Source organism: Bipolaris victoriae (assembly GCF_000527765.1).
Source record: "Bipolaris victoriae FI3 unplaced genomic scaffold scaffold_35, whole genome shotgun sequence".
NCBI classification, from domain to species: Eukaryota; Fungi; Ascomycota; class Dothideomycetes; order Pleosporales; family Pleosporaceae; genus Bipolaris; species Bipolaris victoriae.
The window spans coordinates 222,366-240,578 of NW_014575357.1; the positions used below are offsets into that span (position 1 = coordinate 222,366).

The 18,213-nt window shown below is 49.6% G+C and overlaps 4 protein-coding genes across 4 annotated transcripts; 1 reads left to right on the forward strand and 3 right to left on the reverse strand.

The window, feature by feature from the left end:
- Nucleotides 1-7,933: 7,933 nt before the first annotated feature.
- On the forward strand, nt 7,934-10,979 carry COCVIDRAFT_97231 (hypothetical protein; the record flags this gene model as incomplete). The annotated part of the gene is made up of 2 exons (XM_014701958.1): nt 7,934-9,085; nt 9,141-10,979. The coding sequence occupies 2 exons, from the start codon at nt 7,934-7,936 to the stop codon at nt 10,977-10,979; spliced, it is 2,991 nt and encodes a 996-aa protein (XP_014557444.1).
- Nucleotides 10,980-11,061: 82 nt separating this feature from the next.
- Nucleotides 11,062-13,606, reverse strand: COCVIDRAFT_26005 (hypothetical protein; the record flags this gene model as incomplete). Its single annotated transcript, XM_014701892.1, has 4 exons — nt 11,062-12,528; nt 12,579-12,713; nt 12,765-13,463; nt 13,559-13,606. 4 exons carry the CDS (start codon nt 13,604-13,606, stop codon nt 11,062-11,064), a joined length of 2,349 nt encoding a protein of 782 aa, XP_014557378.1.
- Nucleotides 13,607-14,136: 530 nt separating this feature from the next.
- On the reverse strand, nt 14,137-16,091 carry COCVIDRAFT_97319 (hypothetical protein; the record flags this gene model as incomplete). The annotated part of the gene is made up of 2 exons (XM_014701959.1): nt 14,137-14,692; nt 14,743-16,091. The coding sequence occupies 2 exons, from the start codon at nt 16,089-16,091 to the stop codon at nt 14,137-14,139; spliced, it is 1,905 nt and encodes a 634-aa protein (XP_014557445.1).
- Nucleotides 16,092-17,346: 1,255 nt separating this feature from the next.
- On the reverse strand, nt 17,347-17,826 carry COCVIDRAFT_15384 (hypothetical protein; the record flags this gene model as incomplete). The annotated part of the gene is made up of 1 exon (XM_014701879.1): nt 17,347-17,826. One exon carries the CDS (start codon nt 17,824-17,826, stop codon nt 17,347-17,349), a length of 480 nt encoding a protein of 159 aa, XP_014557365.1.
- Nucleotides 17,827-18,213: the final 387 nt, after the last annotated feature.

Genomic DNA, 18,213 nt, shown 5'->3' on the forward strand with positions numbered 1-18,213 from the left:
TTTGATAGAATTTGTGTGCTTGATGCATTGTTTGGTGTCAATTCCAAGGGTAGATCTCACCAGTGCGTAAGGTGCGTTTGCTCCAGAGCCGGCGACCACCACGCAACGCCCCACTTTCCAAGTCACTGTCTGACTGCTCACTATAAAAACCTCCTCACTCACTTCCCAAAAACTCTTCAACACTCAAATCCAATCCTTTGTGAGGTTCAACCATGACCTTCTATCTCCCTCTGTCCCCCATACCAAGCTGAGTCTACCCCTTACTATCTCTCTCCCACACCAACACCGCGTCCGATGATGCTTGTCTTTACGACAGTTGTAGTTGTTGACTTCCCCATGATAATGATACGTTTGTATCACGAGCACTTAACTGAGGACAGCTCACTGACTCACAGATACACCAAGCGCCTCTTCTGTATACGACTGACGCACTGCAGGTTCTCCAGATGTCCGGGAGGCACACAAACTCGGATATTGATTGAGAAACATCAAAATAACAGCCACTGCACCTTATGGTAACATCAAGCTGAGTCTTCCTTTACTCCCCTCACTGCTTACACATTGGCGCGGCCTATCAACACTCGGTGATGAACGGAAAGATTGTAGTTTTCAACGCAGACTTCAAATGAAGATAACCTCACTTCTTCTGAGAGTGCTACGAGTGAGATCTACTCACTTGTTTGCCTTGTTTACCCGCTTTCGTTTTTCTCCTTTCTGTTACTAACGCACTACAGGTTTCCTCCGCCAACCCCGAATCACACCAGCTGCCGCGCAGCAACGACGCTCATCAGTCGCACTTGATAAAAGAAAAAAGGTAGGATCTATGCAAGATCCTGAAACAAGTCTTTGTGATTTGTGTTTGACCATCTGATTAAGCAGAGATGTGGTACCTCAATTACCATCGTCTTCAAGTACAGTGGCCTAGATCAATATCCCATCTCGAAACGAAAGCAACGCGCTCTTATGTTGACCTCCGAGAAAAGCTTGGGTACATTCATTCATAGATCAATGATATTGTGTTTCTACTCTATTTTTCAATGTTGTGACTTGTTGCTAGTGAAAATTTGCGTGTGTGCGTGCAATTTGTCAGACAGGTGCGCTAAGAGCTAATCCAAATTTTGCAATAGAAGAGTGAATAGCATAGATAGACACGAATGGCGGTGGCACGATATGTGGGCAGTACAACAGTTTGCGCTATTGACAAACCTAGACACACTCCAGTATTTCTCCCTGGCACTGGGCTCGAGACAGTGACCTGTTTATGCCGACCAAAACGCTCACTGTTCTTACCAGTCTTTGTATCCATGTCAGCCGCCCTGCGTCTGCCGGAACATTCGTGCTGATAGTTGCACCAACTGTGTGGGTTGGCAGCACCATGGCATCAAGCTTCAGCATCAGACTGAACCTTCTTTTCCCCTAGGTATGCCTGATTCCCTGTGAAACCAAATTTCTGAACTTCTGTTCTGTATTGTTCGTGGAAAACACGTGGGTGTACTGCCTGATATCTCTCATTTTATCCATCGACAGCGTCGAAGTCGGTTAAGGAACGCGCGCTCGCGAAGGGGGGTAACGATCAATATCCAGGTCGCTCTACGGTATTTGTCTGTCTATGTTGTCAGAAATAAACAGAAGACTCCAAGAAGGGCTATACTGCTGACGGGAGTACCGTAACAATCACTGGACAGAAAGGTTGTGAAAACGTAGCTGACCTGGAAACCCGTAAGGCTGATGAAACACCAGAAGCAGATATCGAATGTCATCTCAGAAGTCTCAACACAGAGAGTTTTGGACTTCGGCATCTGTTTGCCTGATTGTAGCGTTGGAATGGAGCACTGTTGTTACCGCAGCAAGCTGTGCCAAGACCCAGCATCAAACCCTCACCAGTCCGCTTCTGATACAGACAGAAATCAAACTATCACACAACCAACGGCACATAACAGTATCAGAAATGTTCTGGCTGCCTCAAAGATGGCTGCTAATAGAAGGTGAGTACTGATCCAACACAGGATACTCAAGTGTCTGAACTTGGAACTCTGGAAGTCAGCCAGTACGAGCGCATATCCGCATCACTACTACAAAAGACCCCTCTAGTCCCTTCTTGATTCGATAAAAGAGACTCAGAAACAAAAGTCCATTGTAAGACAGCCTTGTGCCTGATGCATGCTACCGCGAAGCTAGCTGTTGCACTACTAAGCAGCATCCTCCTAAGGTCTGTTTCCATAGTAATACCGGTATGCCAAGAGACAATTCAAACTGCAAGATCTGACAGAGCCCTAGGAAAAGCCTCTGTAGGCATACTTTCCGATACCACGAAAGAAACTCATGGCCCCGAGCCTGCCCCGCGATTTCTTCTCGATCGAGCCACAAACAATACACTGCCAGCGATTTATCAGGCGGCATATGATAAACACATAATCATTCAGATATTGGAATGAATCAGAAGAAGCACTGTCAGCAGCATGGCACAGAAAACTTGGACCAAGCGATTGCGACGAGCCAGCTAGTGTCACTGCATGTTTGAGCAAGCATGCGGGAGCATGGACACATCAGAACTGCATGGACAAGCAGCTCACGGCATGTGCTAGAATCAAGCAATTGCTGCTGACCAAAGCGCCCGAAGGCGTGTTGTCAATTTGCGACAGCAAGCGTGGCTGGCACCAAGGAAAGTACCTTGCTGGAGTGTGGTAACGCAACCATGACGAGCGCAAAGATACAACCAGCAGGGCTGGTCTTCCTGGAATAAGGGTATACCAGAAACTCAGTATAGAGTGACAGCATTTGGTGATTCGGAAGGCGGTGCTGTTGCGCGCAATAGCAAAAGGGATACCTCTTCGCAGTTCTGCAGTCGCAGGTTAGACACTTGGCGGCGAAGGTGCATGCGACAGACGGAAAACTAAACTGCAGATTGAGAAATAAACTGCAAAGGGCCATGAAGAAAGGTATGACCTCAAATCGTGTGTGCGCGCACATACACAGGAAAGGATGCAAAGCTGACAAGAACGCAGGGAGATATGGGTATCTCATCCTCCAGACCGACCGCGCTCCGTCCTCTTAACAGTTACTACTACGCTCTCACGAAATCCCTACCCCTCTTCTCGTCCCCCTTTCGAACCGAATCCTACCGCCCCTCGACCCGCCATCCAACCTCATACAGCCAAAGCCTACACGGCGCGGACCCAGCGGCTCTTTTCCACCCCGCATCACAACATACAAAAGAACAATCTCAGGGCCTGCAAGAGGATAAGAATGCCTGTAGTTATGATACTAGCGAAGTCCCTTGTTCTGGGATTGCTGAAGGGTGGAAGGTGTGGATCTGAACGCTTTTCGGAGTTGATGTAAGGAGAGACCGGGACATTCCTTTGAGGAGGATAAGATGCAGGAACGACAAATAGATTTGAGGAGAAGACTGGGTGTTCAGGAAGAAGGAGGCAGCAACAGAAGAGAATAGGAGGGGACGGGGATGGGAAAAGAGATATACGGTGCTGAAGGGCAGGAGAACGGGCTATACAGGGGGTTAAAGGGGCAGAGGAAATAGGCAGATAGAAGTCGGTTGGAGAAGAAGGGGACTGATACAGAGAGGGAGTCTCGTTTGCAGAAAGACAGGGTCGGTATGCAAGATCATACGCGGCCTTGCTGTGGTTTCTTTAACTTACTTTTGTATAAGAACAACATCTCTCATGTGCTGAATTCATTGGTTTGCCTTGTGCGGCAGGGTTTAGTTATTCTGGAGGTTGGCATCCCTACGGGTAGCTTCATAAGCTCATGTGTGTCTGATAGGAGCCTCTACCATGCCATCCTTCTATGAATTTTGGTGTACGTTAGTTGCATGACCTTACCTCATTACTAAAACTACATATAGGCTTCCTACAGGTCGAATACTATGCCGTCACAGGCGCCTGCATCAATGGTGGCTTTTTCGAAAAGCAAAATGATAGAATGGGTGTGGCTGCTGTGATTGCAACGAGCCGCATATACATCGTCTTGTGAATTCATATCAAGTACAGCCCTGTCGTTAGTTGAAGGAGCGGCTCTAACAGCATATACCTGCTATGAATTGATACTGTTTGATGAAGTTCGGGCCAAATATGCTTTACCTCTATGTCTATTGTAGCAAGAAGAAATGCCTTTCTTTTACTGATGAAAGATCCGGAAAATATACTACCATGATGGTAGCTGCATACCAATCATCAAAATCCTGTATGAGCGCTTGTTCTAAGTGTCCATGAGACAACAGAATCATGGCACGCGTATGGGAGTTGGAGACTGTCCTGGAAGTCTCAGCCTTTTCAGCCCGAATGTTCATCGGGACATGAGCACTATATCTTGGTTACTAACGGTCCCAGTATGTCGGCGCTGTAACTTCTAACAGACGCAAATATGGGCTTCTCGCGTCATGTCGCAGTGGAGAGCACATAGGAGCAACGTTTTCATCGCTGGTAACTGACCTGACAGACAAGAACATCTTACACTGACAGCAGCCCTGTCTGGGATACGTGGCCAAGTATCTGAATAACAGAGTTGATCGTGCGCTCCTCTTGGGACATTACTGTTCCTGTCGATAAAGAGTGTTGGACAGGCCTCATAGCCTGCCTTGCACTGTACATGGCGTTTCTGGCACGGCCGTCTGGCCAAGTGCTTCTCTCTCCTTTAGGAGAGCCTGGAACTTTGACAGAAACTCTCAGCATCGTCTTCTTGTTCTCATGGCAAGAGCACTATTGCACGGCGCTCTCTCAGTCGTGATGGCCCGTGCGACATAAGAGGCCATCCATGAAGATAGAACTTGTTTGCCGCCCTCTGTCTTCCGACCTCCAACAAAACTTTCAGGTCTCGTACAAATATCCATAGATCGATCTTCCCTGTATCTCTGATACTGCTGAGACGAAGTTGCACTCCTCGATATCATTCTGATAAAGCTCGTGGAGTCACCGTGGAGGGGGACGACCGATGAGGAGCATCATGACCACCACCTATTCTGGGTTACACGAGTATGCTGCAGCCTTCCATGAGCTCGCGGATACCTTTCATATGAAGAAGTTGATTCTCAAGGCATTTACGACTGCGGCTTCATTAGCCGTAACTGTTTGCGTATCTATCGGGGTCGCACGATGGAGGCAGGGCTGTGGCCCAGGTCCACGCACACTCTGGTCTCGAACAATGGCGGCATACTTTTGGCATCCAAGTGGGTAAGATATGACCTCTGGGCGATCGGCGGCTTCAGTATTGCGACCTCCCCTACTGCAACCGATGAAACGCAGCATTGAGCGACATCTCCGTTTGAATAGCTACTCTTCCAGGATGGCTTCGTGGCCAACAGCAATCCAGTATGGAAAAACAGTGTAACTCAGAATTTCCGACCGTCGATAGCAACTGCAACGATACCTCATGGCAACGCTTCTCGTAGACAACCCCACATCTGTTGGAAATGGGGCAATGACTACTGCGCTCTCAGCATGATCAAATAGATGCGACCGGCAGAGGGAGACCCCGCTCACAACCATCAGAAAAAAGCCTGGAACAGATGGCGGAAGCAAAACAACCTTCGTATCTGAGCGGAGATGCCCATATGCAAGACATCAATCTAGGCGGCTGCTGAGTTTCCGCAAACACCCTTGTGAGTATTATGCGCATTTTGCCTGATCATGATGTTGACATATGACACAGGACACAGGACATAGCGATATTTTCCTGCAGCTCCCCCATCACTGCAAGCACTGCCGCACGAGATTCAGTCAACCGCCGACAACAATGCATATCCAATATTGGGCCATCGGCTCGGCATAAAACCAGGCCAATCCCAAAAGTTGCATCTGGGTCATTTCGAACTTTATGGCAAATGTTATCCGTGTTGACAAAGCAACTCATGCAGCGACCAAAGTGGACGCTAAGCCGGGCCTACGCGTTGGCGGTATAAACGATGTAAGGACTGTCACAGTGACTTCGTCAATGAGACCACTGCTGTGATCCACACTTCTGTAAGACACAGTATGTCTAGGCTATGGCGGGAAATATGGTTTGGCCGCCTTGTTGACGCAGAAGTTCCACCACTTTTGCAGAGACCAGATATCGCCAGCACCCCCAGCTCCCGAGATGAAGCTGCCAGTATAGTTGCGGAAGTATTCGCAAGCCGATGATAAATTTGGAGCTGAGTTATGTTTGAGAATCCTATACAAAAGAGATGGATCGGCGTAAATCCAGAACCGCGGGCGTGACACAAGCAGCGAGTTGGTCCATGCGGATACCTTTAGCGGAAGGAATATGCTGAGCAAGTGTCGCCTATAGAAGCGAATAAGAGCAGCATGTTGAGTACTAGCATTACGCCGCTAAAGCAGATTGAATTCTTTCACACGATAAGAAATTTTGTGTTGTCACGGCTAGCTGTACTGGTCTGCTGATCTGGGGCATGTTCCAGGTGCTCGATATTGACATCTGACTTTTGGACCTAGGTACGGCAACGGACGCTTTCGGATTAGACGATTCAGCACATCACTATAACCGCTGTGATTCGATGCTCGGAAAGCACCGGATATCACTTGTACGAAATGATGTTGGATGGCTTTGACGCGAACTCGTTACTGATATCCCAAAGGCGAATTTCCTCACAGGGCAGCGATTACGCCTGATCGAATCATTCTCGGCAATTGGATCAATTTTCTCAAACCAATGATCGGGTCGGCGATTTTTGCTGGATGCCATTGGGATCCGCTGAAATTGAAACAGCAGTATCCTTCCGAAGAACCCTCGACGATAAAGAGAGTCACTTCCGAAGTATGGACAGAGCCATGGAATACCATGCCATCAAGGAACGCGACATCGCCATTAATTTTTACACTTCCCATCAGCATAGTGGAATTCATCCGGTCGAGGTAATGGACAAATTCCAAGTTGGAGGTTGGGTTTGAGTGCATCGCGGCATTACCAGAGTTGCTTGTCCATCCGTTATGGTTTTGTCGGCTGTTACTGCTGGTATCGGAGCGCTCGTGGGTGTGATGGAGAGGAAAACAGCGATTCATTTACCCATGCTGACCCTAGAGGACGTAGGATTCACCTGATTGAGTCCGTCGAAACACTGGAAGAAAGATTTCCTGTGTGCTTTGATTGTCCGGTCCGAAGCATTGGCGGCAGTGATTGTGAGACTGGAGAGTGACGCACTACAGTTATGATTAATAAGGCATACGAGAAACCTATTGTGTTTCGTTGGTCAGCTTTTATGCGTGTGTAGCAGGAAGTTTGCTGGAGCTTGAGCATTGGTGGGGTTACCTCAGAAGGGTTTTGGGCAAAGGAAGCATGCTCAGGCAGGAGCTACCAGCCACGCAGGTTCAGCATTGATGCTGGGAATGACTTACGAAGGAACACTGGGGTTTGCTTCCATGTATGACATGAGCGCTGAGAGAGGACGCAACAGCCTAGGCCCAACGATCGGAGCCGCCGTGGGAGGGCTTCTGCAAGCTTAGATCTCGACCGCAACATCAGGGCGATCAGAAGACTCGAGTCCCGATGAATAGAAGAGATGCATTGGTCTCTTCTCAACTTGTTGGCGACTAAGTTTGACTGTAGTATGAGCACCGGAACAGAGGCCTGCAGCTGCGGTCTTGAAGGGCTGCCATTGAGACCATCACCAAGCTGAAGATGACCCAAGAGAAGAGATGAAATCAATGAAGGGAATAAAGAGGTCTTTACGAAGCTATGAAGAGACACGCGGATGACTTGCGAAATTTTGACGACTACGCCTTGTTGGTAGGGCAAGGTTTTGGAAAGTGGTGATAGTCACTTTGGTGTTGCAGCAATGAACTTCGATTGACGCCAACGACCGTGCATTGTTCTGGTTCACAACGCCACCTTCTACTCACTGCCTACACTACACAATTGAAGCACATGGCTTGTGCCTCCTCGCTCTTAAAAATTGGCTACTCAGAGGCTGTTTCCACGCCTCAGCATGGTAGGCAGTACCTATGATGTCGTGATACTGAGCTCGAGTCCGCCGGCGATTTCCCCGCAGCGCAATGCCCCCTCCCGTCGCGTCGCAGTACCCGCATCCTCACCCCTGGTACTCTCTCGTCCTGCAAGTCCACTGAGATCAACAACCGGCGCGTCGACCACCAACCCTAAGGCTGTCCCTATCCCTGAGGGTGCACTCAGGGGATTTGCCACCGTTGGCAACTTGGTACGATCCGAACACTTTACAAGCCGGCTAGACGATGACTTTACGGCGATACAACAAGCGCGATTGCAGAAGGATACAGTAGATGTTGTAGAGAACACCGAAAAGCCTCGAAAGCGGTCTAAGAAGAAGTCCATTGCTGCTACAAATGAATCTGAGAAGCCCAAACCTAAGTCTCGAGCGCGCAAGCAGAACCCCAAGTCAGAAAAGGAGATTCTCGACTCAGACGATGAGCTACGACGTCCACAGCGACTTGCAAAGTCGCCTTTCTTTAACGACGAACCTTCCGAGTCCGCCACTAGAGCCCCAAGTGAGACTACGGATGCGCCGAAGCTCACCAAGTCGGGGAAGCCACGCAAGCCGCGTGCTAAGAAACAAAAGGCTGAAGAAGAGGCCGTGGAGCCTGTTGCGAAACCAAAGAGAATGAGAGTCACAAAACCTAAGAAGACGGCCGTGAAGAGTGGCAACGAACAACCCGATGATGTATCCGTCGTCTCTGCGCATTTCCAAACGGAGGTGGACAAAGATGACGGCTCGATATCAATATCAGCTCAGAAGTCAGTAGAGACAAAAGACAGATCAGGTGGTCATCCTACATCTATATGGGATGTGCCAGATAGTCCACGGCCTAAGAAGGTCACTTCACTCAAACAGCGACCACCAACTTCTGTTGCAGAGCCACTAGAGCTGGAACAAGCTCTAGTACGAAGACAAGATTGGACGCCTCCTCGCGACACGACCACAACATCACCAAATGCAGACTCAACAGGAAAGGAGAATATATCGCTAGCACAGAATGCCGAGGACAAATTTACAAACCTGCTCTCTAACTTTGCCTACGCACAATCACCCTCGGCTCAAACAACTACAAAAGCGGGCTGTTTGGTTGAAGAGGTGATGGCCACTACGAAAAGAAGACGTATCGAGGTAGGTGCTGTCGCCGGTTACCCAATGAAGTCACTTTGCTGATGTTTGTCTTCAGTTAGTAGAGATACCCGGCAACCAGACTAACTCCCGCGATTCGTCACCTGAGAAAGGCAAAGCTCCCAAGAAAAAGCCGCGCACCATCACAGACCTTGTGACAGGACAGTACGGTCAGATAGATGAAGAGTCTGACCCGAACAATGCATTGGAAAATTTCTTTGAGCCTCGAACATCAACGACCGCGGTGCCATTGAATGATATGGCTACATCGGGTACCAATTCACCCCAGAAGAAATTACCACGTAAGCGTAATAGCCCAAAAGCGCCAGCTGAGAAAGGCGAACCAAAGGCGAAATCGAAACCTAAAAGAGTATCGGCCAAATCTGCTGCTAAGCCCAAGCTTGTCGCCGAGAAGCTGCTCAGTCCTGCTGCGGCAATGTTACGACTTGATCAACAGGATGTGCTTTTTGGGACATCAAGTCAACTGGCATTGGAAGAATCCCCAACAATGATCCGCCAAATCCAGTTCGCGATCAAGGAGTCAGAACAAGATGCAGAAAGGGCCGATAATTGTTCCTTTGTCGCGCCTTCGGCATGGTCCAGACTCACCAAGGGCAAGGGCCAGAAAGCCTTATGGGCTGCAAGCGCGCGGGATGATGACGGTGGCATGTTAGAGCACATGCAAGATGTGTATATTCCCGAGCCTGACCGAACGCAAGAAATCCCACTGCTAATGGATGTCACTCACAACAAGTCCGATGGTACCCGGAACGACCCTGTCGGCCCATCGTCATTCATTGATATCGATGACATACCCCATAACCCTCCTCCACCTATTACCATCTCGTCTGATATGCCAACACCTCCTCCCCACCTCTCGAATCCATCTCGACTGCAGGATTCGAGAACAGAGGACTTTAATACAAACGAATTGGATTTCAAAGATATCGATACATTCGAATCAGAACCACCACCCTCGAACCAGAACGCAGAATCTCGACATACTTTTGTTGATATTGACGAGTTTGACTTACCACCTTCGGCGCAGCTGCAGTATAGTCCCGCGACGAAGTCGAGGCCGCCTGCATCTACGTCGAGAACAGGTGATGGATCGCCCAAGAAACGTGGTAGACCGTCAAAGTCGCAGTCTACTGTTTCTAAAGTCTCTACGTCTTCGACTCCGCTATTGAAGCCATTGTCTTCAAAACGTAGGGCGAAGTCGAAGGAGAAGAACGCAGTGCCATCCACTCCGCCCAGTGAACCAAGTCGGTTCATTGATATCGATGAGATTCTTGATTCGGAAGACGAAGCCCTTGAAGCATTGTCTCCCACTCCACCGCGGGTCTACAAACACATCGATGCAGAGCCTTTACCACTGATATCTCTCTCACCTACCACATCGCCCAGCAAAACCACCGCGGGTGCCGGTATCAAAGCTAAACAGGGCCCATTATCTGACGCAAGCCTAACACCGGTACACTGCATATCGACCAAGCTGCTAGAGTGGGTCCATATCAAACCCGATGTCTTTGCACAAATCACAGCGCATATCCGCTCCCTACCGCCTACCAAAGATCCTATGAAACCCACGTGGCATGAGAAGATTCTCATGTACGACCCCATTGTCCTCGAGGATTTTACGAGCTATCTCAACGAACGTACCAGCATCCGTGTGTTTAAGAAGGCCACACAAAAGCAAGTCAAGGCATGGAACCAGCAGCGAAAAGTCAATGGCGAACCCATTCCGGTAGCTGAAAAAGGTGGCGAAGAAGAAGTACTGGCTGTAACAAAGGAGCTGGAGGCGCAGATGGTCCAAAGTTGGTGTGAAAGTCTAAGCATATGCTGCGTATGGGGTGAAGGACGGGGAAAGAGCGGAGCGCGAAAGGGACTCTACTAGACAAGATGATTATGATAATGACATTTTCATGAACTCAAAGTTAGAATACACAAAGTGGTCGCAACTACCTGTACCACATCCGCTAACCCTCATTGGTCCACGCAGGTGAAAAACACGCATTCTTCTTTTTATTATTAAACGTGACCGTCACGCTCCTCCCATCCACCGGCGGCGTGGAAAAGCTCCTCCAAGCAGAGTCCGACAAACTTGTAGACCCATCTGGGGACTGCGGCCACCAGGTTGACGCCAAACTTGGATTACGATCAATCCTCATATCTGCATCCGTAGTCTCTTCGCTAGATCCAGGGGACATGCGTGGGAATGTGGAGGCTTCATGTGTGGGGTCGAAAAGGACAGTAGACGTTCTAGGCGTCTCAGGCCACCATCCAGACGTCGAGCAGAGATTCCTTCCAGTGCCGTGGATGAAATCCGCAGGTCGAGGGTACGACTTCAGATACTCATTCTGTGACTGGATACCTTGCTGTACCTGCTCAGTCGCGCCTCTATCCCCTTGCACAGCTGCGCCTCGAAGTGGGAGCTCCTGAACATGCAGAGCCTCTCGCTGCCACTCCTGACCTGATAAAATTGGATGCGGCGAGCGTTGTTTAGGCGGCTCATTGATATCGTAGCGTTCAGAGTAGCTACCCGTTTTGTTCTCGTAGTCTAGCTTCATGACCATTTCGCCGTCTTCGGCTTCAAAACGCACGCGGACGGGTAGCCAATCTGGTATAGCTTCGCCTAACATGGCTTCGAGGGTTTCGAGAAGGGGTTTGTCTTCAAGGGCGGAGACGCCCCATTGCAAGTGGATCTTGTTACATTGGTCAATGGCCCAGGTCTTCATGCGCTCAGCCCGGGATATCTCGGCATCGATGTCGGGTTGTATGCTTGGAGAATTGGAGCGCTGGGCTGAGAGATTACGGATGGTTCGTTGCCATGGCCCGATGGACATCTGAATTGGCGTATGCATGCGCAGTTGTACGAAAGGTAAGTCTTGGGAGACGGAATTGGCCCATCGAAGGGATTTAGCGAGATGAAGTGCGCTGTCAATGTCGATGACTCGGAGTCTTTCTGGGGAGGGCAGCAATGAGAGAGCCGCTTCTGCAGGGAAACGTCGGTATAGGGTATCAGCAAGACCACACAATAGGCTCTGCAACATCCAGTATCTTGTGCAAAGAATCATGTTCTGCACGGTATCGAACTCTAGAGTGTCTGGCATAAGATCGGCGAACTCCGGAGACGCGGGAATTGGTACGACGGTGATGGCCGTTTGCATCAGCTCAGATACATGTTGTGGGAGATCGACTTGCATTAGCGACTCAATATGCGAGACTGCAGCCGCAATTGCGCTTGTATCTTTGGGGTTGAGGATTGCCTGTCTGATCAAGCATACTATTTGAGGGCATTGGATGAAAACATGCATGATCGCCATTGATGCACGTTGTGCTGGCGAAAGCGATATCGATGAGTTCGTGGGCAGTGGATATGTAGCCGACAAGTAGAAATCATTATAGTAGACCGATTGCCGACCTGCCAACATAGCTTCATTGACCTTTTACATGTCAAAAGGCCGATGCTTAGGTGGAAGAAGAAGAAACTCACATCGTCAACATACGTGTTATCAATCAGATTCCAGTAGTGCTCGTCATCGACTTCTGAAGCCTTACCCCCCTTCATCAGTTCAGCCAGCCCAAAGGCGTGAATGGCGTGGTACATGGTATCAATTCCCATAAGGGCCTAGTGGATGTGAGTAGATTGCATTTAGATATAACAGTCGTAGTCCCTTACCTCAGCCGCATAATGCATCTTGGTCGCTAGTAAAAGATCATACGTAGGCTCAGTACGAGCATTCAGAACAACAAGCTGCAATTCCCTCAAAGCTTTGGCTTTTGTGGCTTTGGCGAGCCTTCGTTTCGAGTGCATTCCATCTCGGTACGCCGCATAGCTATTCAATAAAAACTCTACAGCAAGGTCGAGCATCCGATTATGACCAATACGTAACGGTACGGTCTGGATCCAAGTCCCCAGAATGGCAAGCGGCTGTTTTCTAGAGATATCTGGCCCAAGCATATCGATGTAGCGGCTGATCAGTGCGGTTTCCGGAGACGATGGTTGATACGGGACTATAGTAGACTCTTTTTCTAGATGCTGGAGGTATGCTTCCAGTACACGTTGCTGCATGTTGGCGTTCTTTTTCGACAGTCTGGGCTTGGACTTGGAGGTTGGTGCTAAGGTCTGAAAGAAGCCTTGCCCATCACCCACTCTTCTTTCGGTGGTGATGCGCAATTCTGAAGAAGCTGAAGAAGATGAGATCGCGTCATCCTCAGAAGAGCTGAAACTATGAACCACAGACGGAACCCTTGATTTGCCGTGTTTTGTTAACTGGTTCGGGTCTTGTACAATGAAAGCTGATGGTCTTCCATATGAGTAGGCGCAGGGACGATCTTTCTTCTTGCATGCACCGCATTTAGGCTTCTCTTCATCGCACTACATGTGTATTAGTAAATGTCTATGTGTAATCAATTTCATCGTTTTCTATGTCCGGAATCTTCCGGATAGAGGTATATAAGAGAGTTTTGTACCTTGACTTTCCGCTGGCGACACGTGTCGCATTTCCCCGTTTGGGTCATTGCGAAGTTTTGAGAAAGATACAGCGATTCTTCCAATAGCTATGAAAGCACTCTCTTCAAGTACTACTCTCGGCGACTATCGTTACGGTTCGATGAGCGGAAATCTCCAGATGCTGAAGCCTAAATAAAGCTTAGATCAGATGATACAAGATCGAACACAAACAGCAGTACAAGGACACTGAGCTAATGCAGGTAGTTCGGAAAAATCTTACATTGTACTGAGATCCTTGCATTTGCCTGGGAACTTTGCAGAGAACAAGCGCGGTATACTAATACTGTGAAATGTGACGTCGAGTTCTTGCAATGGAGGGAGGCTTCAGGCTAAACTCAAATACAGTTAGCGTGCTAGACCCTTGGCATGACTAGTTAAATATAGCAGCCTCTCTAAGCATAGCAGAGCAATTCACATTCACCACATGTTTACTCTACAAATATGCAGATGTCACATGAAAATAGCATGCGCCAGTGATGGAAAAAGCCTCTTGTTTGAAAAATATACACAGACCGATATTTAAGAAGGGAACCCTCCCTTACGCAGTCTCCCTCCCAATACCAGCCTTGTACCTCGCCAGACACCTCTCTCGCGCAAATTTGTGCTCCACAATTGGTTCGGGATACCTATTTTTCTTTGCAATCTTGGCCGCCTCCCCTTTTGCCTGGTAGGGATTGTGTATTGCGGCTCCTTGCACACCTTCTAGCTCCTTCACCCATAGCCTAATGAATTCACCTTGCTCGTCAAACTTCTCAGACTGTGTCCAAGGATTGAAGATGCGGAAGTAGGGTTGAGGATCCACACCTGTTGAAGCACTGAAGCCCCAGCCGCCATTGTTTGAGGCGAAGTCACCGTCAATGAGGTGCGTGATGAAGTATTGTTCACCAAGACGCCAGTCTAACAAGAGATGTTTGGCTAGGAAGGATGCTGTTATCATACGAAGTCGGTTGTGCATGTAGCCCGTGTGTTTGAGACAGCGCATTGCGGCATCAACGATAGGATAACCTGTACGACCTTGTGTCCAGGCCTCAAAGTGGGCATCATTGTATTCCCATTCGATGTTTGTGTACTCGTACTTGAAGGGTTTGTTCATGCTGCGCAAAAGTTAGTTATTGAGTGATGAAGAGGAAGTAGAAACTCATACCACACATAGGGCCAGTGAACTAGAACATGTCTGTAAAAGTCACGCCAAGCTACTTCTCCAATCCAGCCTTTTATGCCCTCCTTGCCCCCATCGAGCTTTTTCACGCTGTTAATGTCCCTCGCCATACGCACACTCGTTCGAGCGGCTAGTGTTCCAGCTGCATGATGTACACTGATTCGGCCAGTACTGTTCAAAGCAGGGAAGTTACGCGTGTCCTTGTACTTGGTGACTTTCTCGATAAGGAAACGTTCCAATCGGTCGATAGCAGCTGACTCGCCAGCAGGCCATAGATGGTGGAACCGCTCCTTCTCTTCGGCTGTAAGAGACTTGCATTCTGGTAAATCAGGGACTCTGGAATCGAACAGCTTGATAAAATTTTCGCGGAAACCGGCAGGATTCTTCTCTGGCATGGAGCGTTCGTTGAGAAGATGAGGATGTGCATGGAGGTATGCAACCCAGGCGCGGTACCAGGGTGTGTATACTGCGTATTGTTTACCGGTACCCGTCTTAAGGCTTCCGGGTGGTACGACGCAGTCATCGTGTTGTGGATCCATGTTGATACCTTTCGCCAACATCATACGTACCAGCCGCTCTTCTCGGCGCAGCTCGTCGGGCTCGTATTCAAGGTTGCAGAAGACATTCTTTACGTTCCACTCAAGTGCCAATTCGACCAATCGCTTTTTTATGTTCTTCCTCTCGTGCGCCGTCTCAATATACAGGGGTATGTCAAGCTCATCTAATTCCTGCTTGAGCAGCTGCACCGAACGAAGCTCAAAATCACATTTGGGTGGGCTGACAAGATGTGCTTCCCAGTCTTGTGGACTCATTATCCAGACAGCAACCAGGCCAATTCCTTTACTCTTTGCGAGCGCTGCAGCTTTCGAGAGGCCTGTGTTGTCTCGTACGCGCAAGTCGCGCTTGAACCAATGCATAACTGCATCGCCGTGTCCACCTTCGTTTCCGCTTTGTATCGTATCCCTCTTCTGCTTCGTATCTTTCAAAGTTTTCTCCAAGATTGCAATTGGCCGTGGAATCTCGTTAGCGTTGTACATGGCGCATCGCTCGTTGCTCATTTCTGCTGGATAATATCTGCGGTGGACGATGCCTGCTCGTTCTTCTGGCCTCGAGTGGTCAAAATCACCTTCTCCGTTCTGGATAGCATCTCCAGGTGCGCTATTTTCAGAGTTTCTTGCCGTCCCATCTGGCAGTGGCGTGCTGTTTATCAATGTTTTATCAAGAGGTTTGGCTATGCGCGAACGCTTGTTGGTTGCGTTGCCGGATGCGTCAGTGTATTTGTTCGCAGATATGGCATTGTGTGGTATGCCGTTGGATTTACGCTTTGGAGGCATTGTAAGGGCGCCCTTCGCAGAATGTATCAAAGGTCGAGGTGATACGTAGCACAGGTAGGTCAAGTATGCCCTGTGGGTCGGAAACAACAGTGGAGAATTGAATGGTCTGAGAGGAGCAAGACAGCGCATGCGCAGGTACCTGGCCTCACAACGCCGGTCAACAATTGAAGCCTGTTCAGAAAAAGATGCAGGTTGATATCCTGTGTTCTCCCGACGCGTTCATCTCTCGCGTTGGCTTAGCACCGATCAATGACGCAGATCGTCCCTGAAACATTGAGTCGAGATCGGTTGGCCAGATTAGCGAAGCTAGCCCCTGTCAACGCCCCCCGCGATTCAACGGGCACCCAATTTTATAGCTGTGGTCACGTCTCGACGCGTATCGTTTGTGACGATTTCCATATTATCTGCAAGAGGTTGCTACGCATTCGAGGTCCAGTAAACAGCTAACGGAACCATCTCAGGAGAGAGGCAGGGACTGGTGGGGTCAGGCCGGGCAATGGGCCATCTGTGCGCGTTCTCTTTCTGAGTCCGATTTTTCCGACCCCAACTCCATCGCGTGAGTTTTGTTTTCAAAACATGTCCCGGCTTATATACGAGGCACACTTGAAGCGATGGCGGAGCCCGGTAGGGCGAACATGACGCGATTCTGACATTCTAAGTGTTCGTCCTGATATGTGACCGCTGGTGGAAAAAGGCTCTGCTAGCCGCTATCATTCCATCTTATGTGTTTGGGGGGGGGGGGGGGGCCATTGGTAATCATACGTAATCGGCCCAAGCAAGATGGGCTACTATAGATATTTTGAAGCATGAAAAAAGTCGGTGTAATCTTGCGTGAGATTGAAGAGTCGACCGATGACCGACGGGACGAGAACTTGGCGGCGCGCCTACAACAGTGCCGAGCGGAGAGAAGAGGTCGCAAAGGGTGCTTGGGCTAGAAGCTACTGATATTTCCAGTATGACGGCATAGCGAGGGCCATGGCCCGTAGTGCAATTGGAAGGATGGGGATGCAAGCCGTTATGGAAGGCTTGGTGGCGTCATAATTAGGCCCGGCCCAGCACTGCCATTGGCCCCCGGCAAGCGAATAGCTTAGGGCAAGGCAGACATGATTGGAATACGGATTTAATCCTGGAAGCAGCATCGCAGCTCCACGTGAATCATTATTTTTATAGCTGAGATAAGATTGCGATGACTGGGCAACCTGGACGTCGGTTGAGGCCCGAGGAAATGGTAGAGGATACGATTGGCCATGGCGGTTTACCAATCGCAAGTAGTATGGCCAACGGCATGGTGATTGGGGGGCCAAAGTGCTGACTCGTGCGCGCGTGATGAGAAGAGCATGGGCGGCAAAGGCGAGCTGCTGCTACTCTTGTTGTTGTTGCTGGTGGTGGTGGCCATGATGAAGATGATGATGAAGATGATGATGATGATGATGATGAAGGTGGTGGTGATGGTGACGACAAGACTTGGGATACGGCAAAGGGCGTTGGGAGAGGCACAGGCACAGGTACGAGCCGCGTGAAGCGAGGGCGGTGGAGTGGAGTGGTGGTGGTGGAGGAGTGGAAGCGGGGCGGCGGGCCTAGGTACCAAGGCAGCCACAACATAGTCGGCACAGGCAAACACCAGCTGTGCCACGCTGTCGTCCCAGACTAATGCAAACACTCCAACCCCAACCCATTTCGCGGTATCGTTCTGCATCCAGATGAGTGTTGACCTTTTTTGTTCATCCACGACCATTAGGGTGGCAACCTATCGTAAGCCTCGATGCTCGGCCCTACAAGGCGTCCAGCTAAGGACATTTGCATGCGGCCAGTCGCACACCAAAGATGAAGCCGTCTGATGCCCTCGCACAGCCACGGTACAGCAGCAGCAGCAGCAGCATCGCCTACCACACGACTTGTTTGGAAGCAACCAGGATGGCTCACACGTGTCTGCGCAAAATGGCTCGCCTAACGTACCTGTCCTCATCTCACTCACTATGCCCGAGGGGGGGCCTCGCAGCTAAACACCAGGCCGGGCAATGACGAGAAACATGCACCAAAGCTTAACTTGAGCCTCTTCAGGCACCCCACTGACTAGACTCCCGTCCCTCCAATGGACTCCCACCCATCCCACTCGCTACGG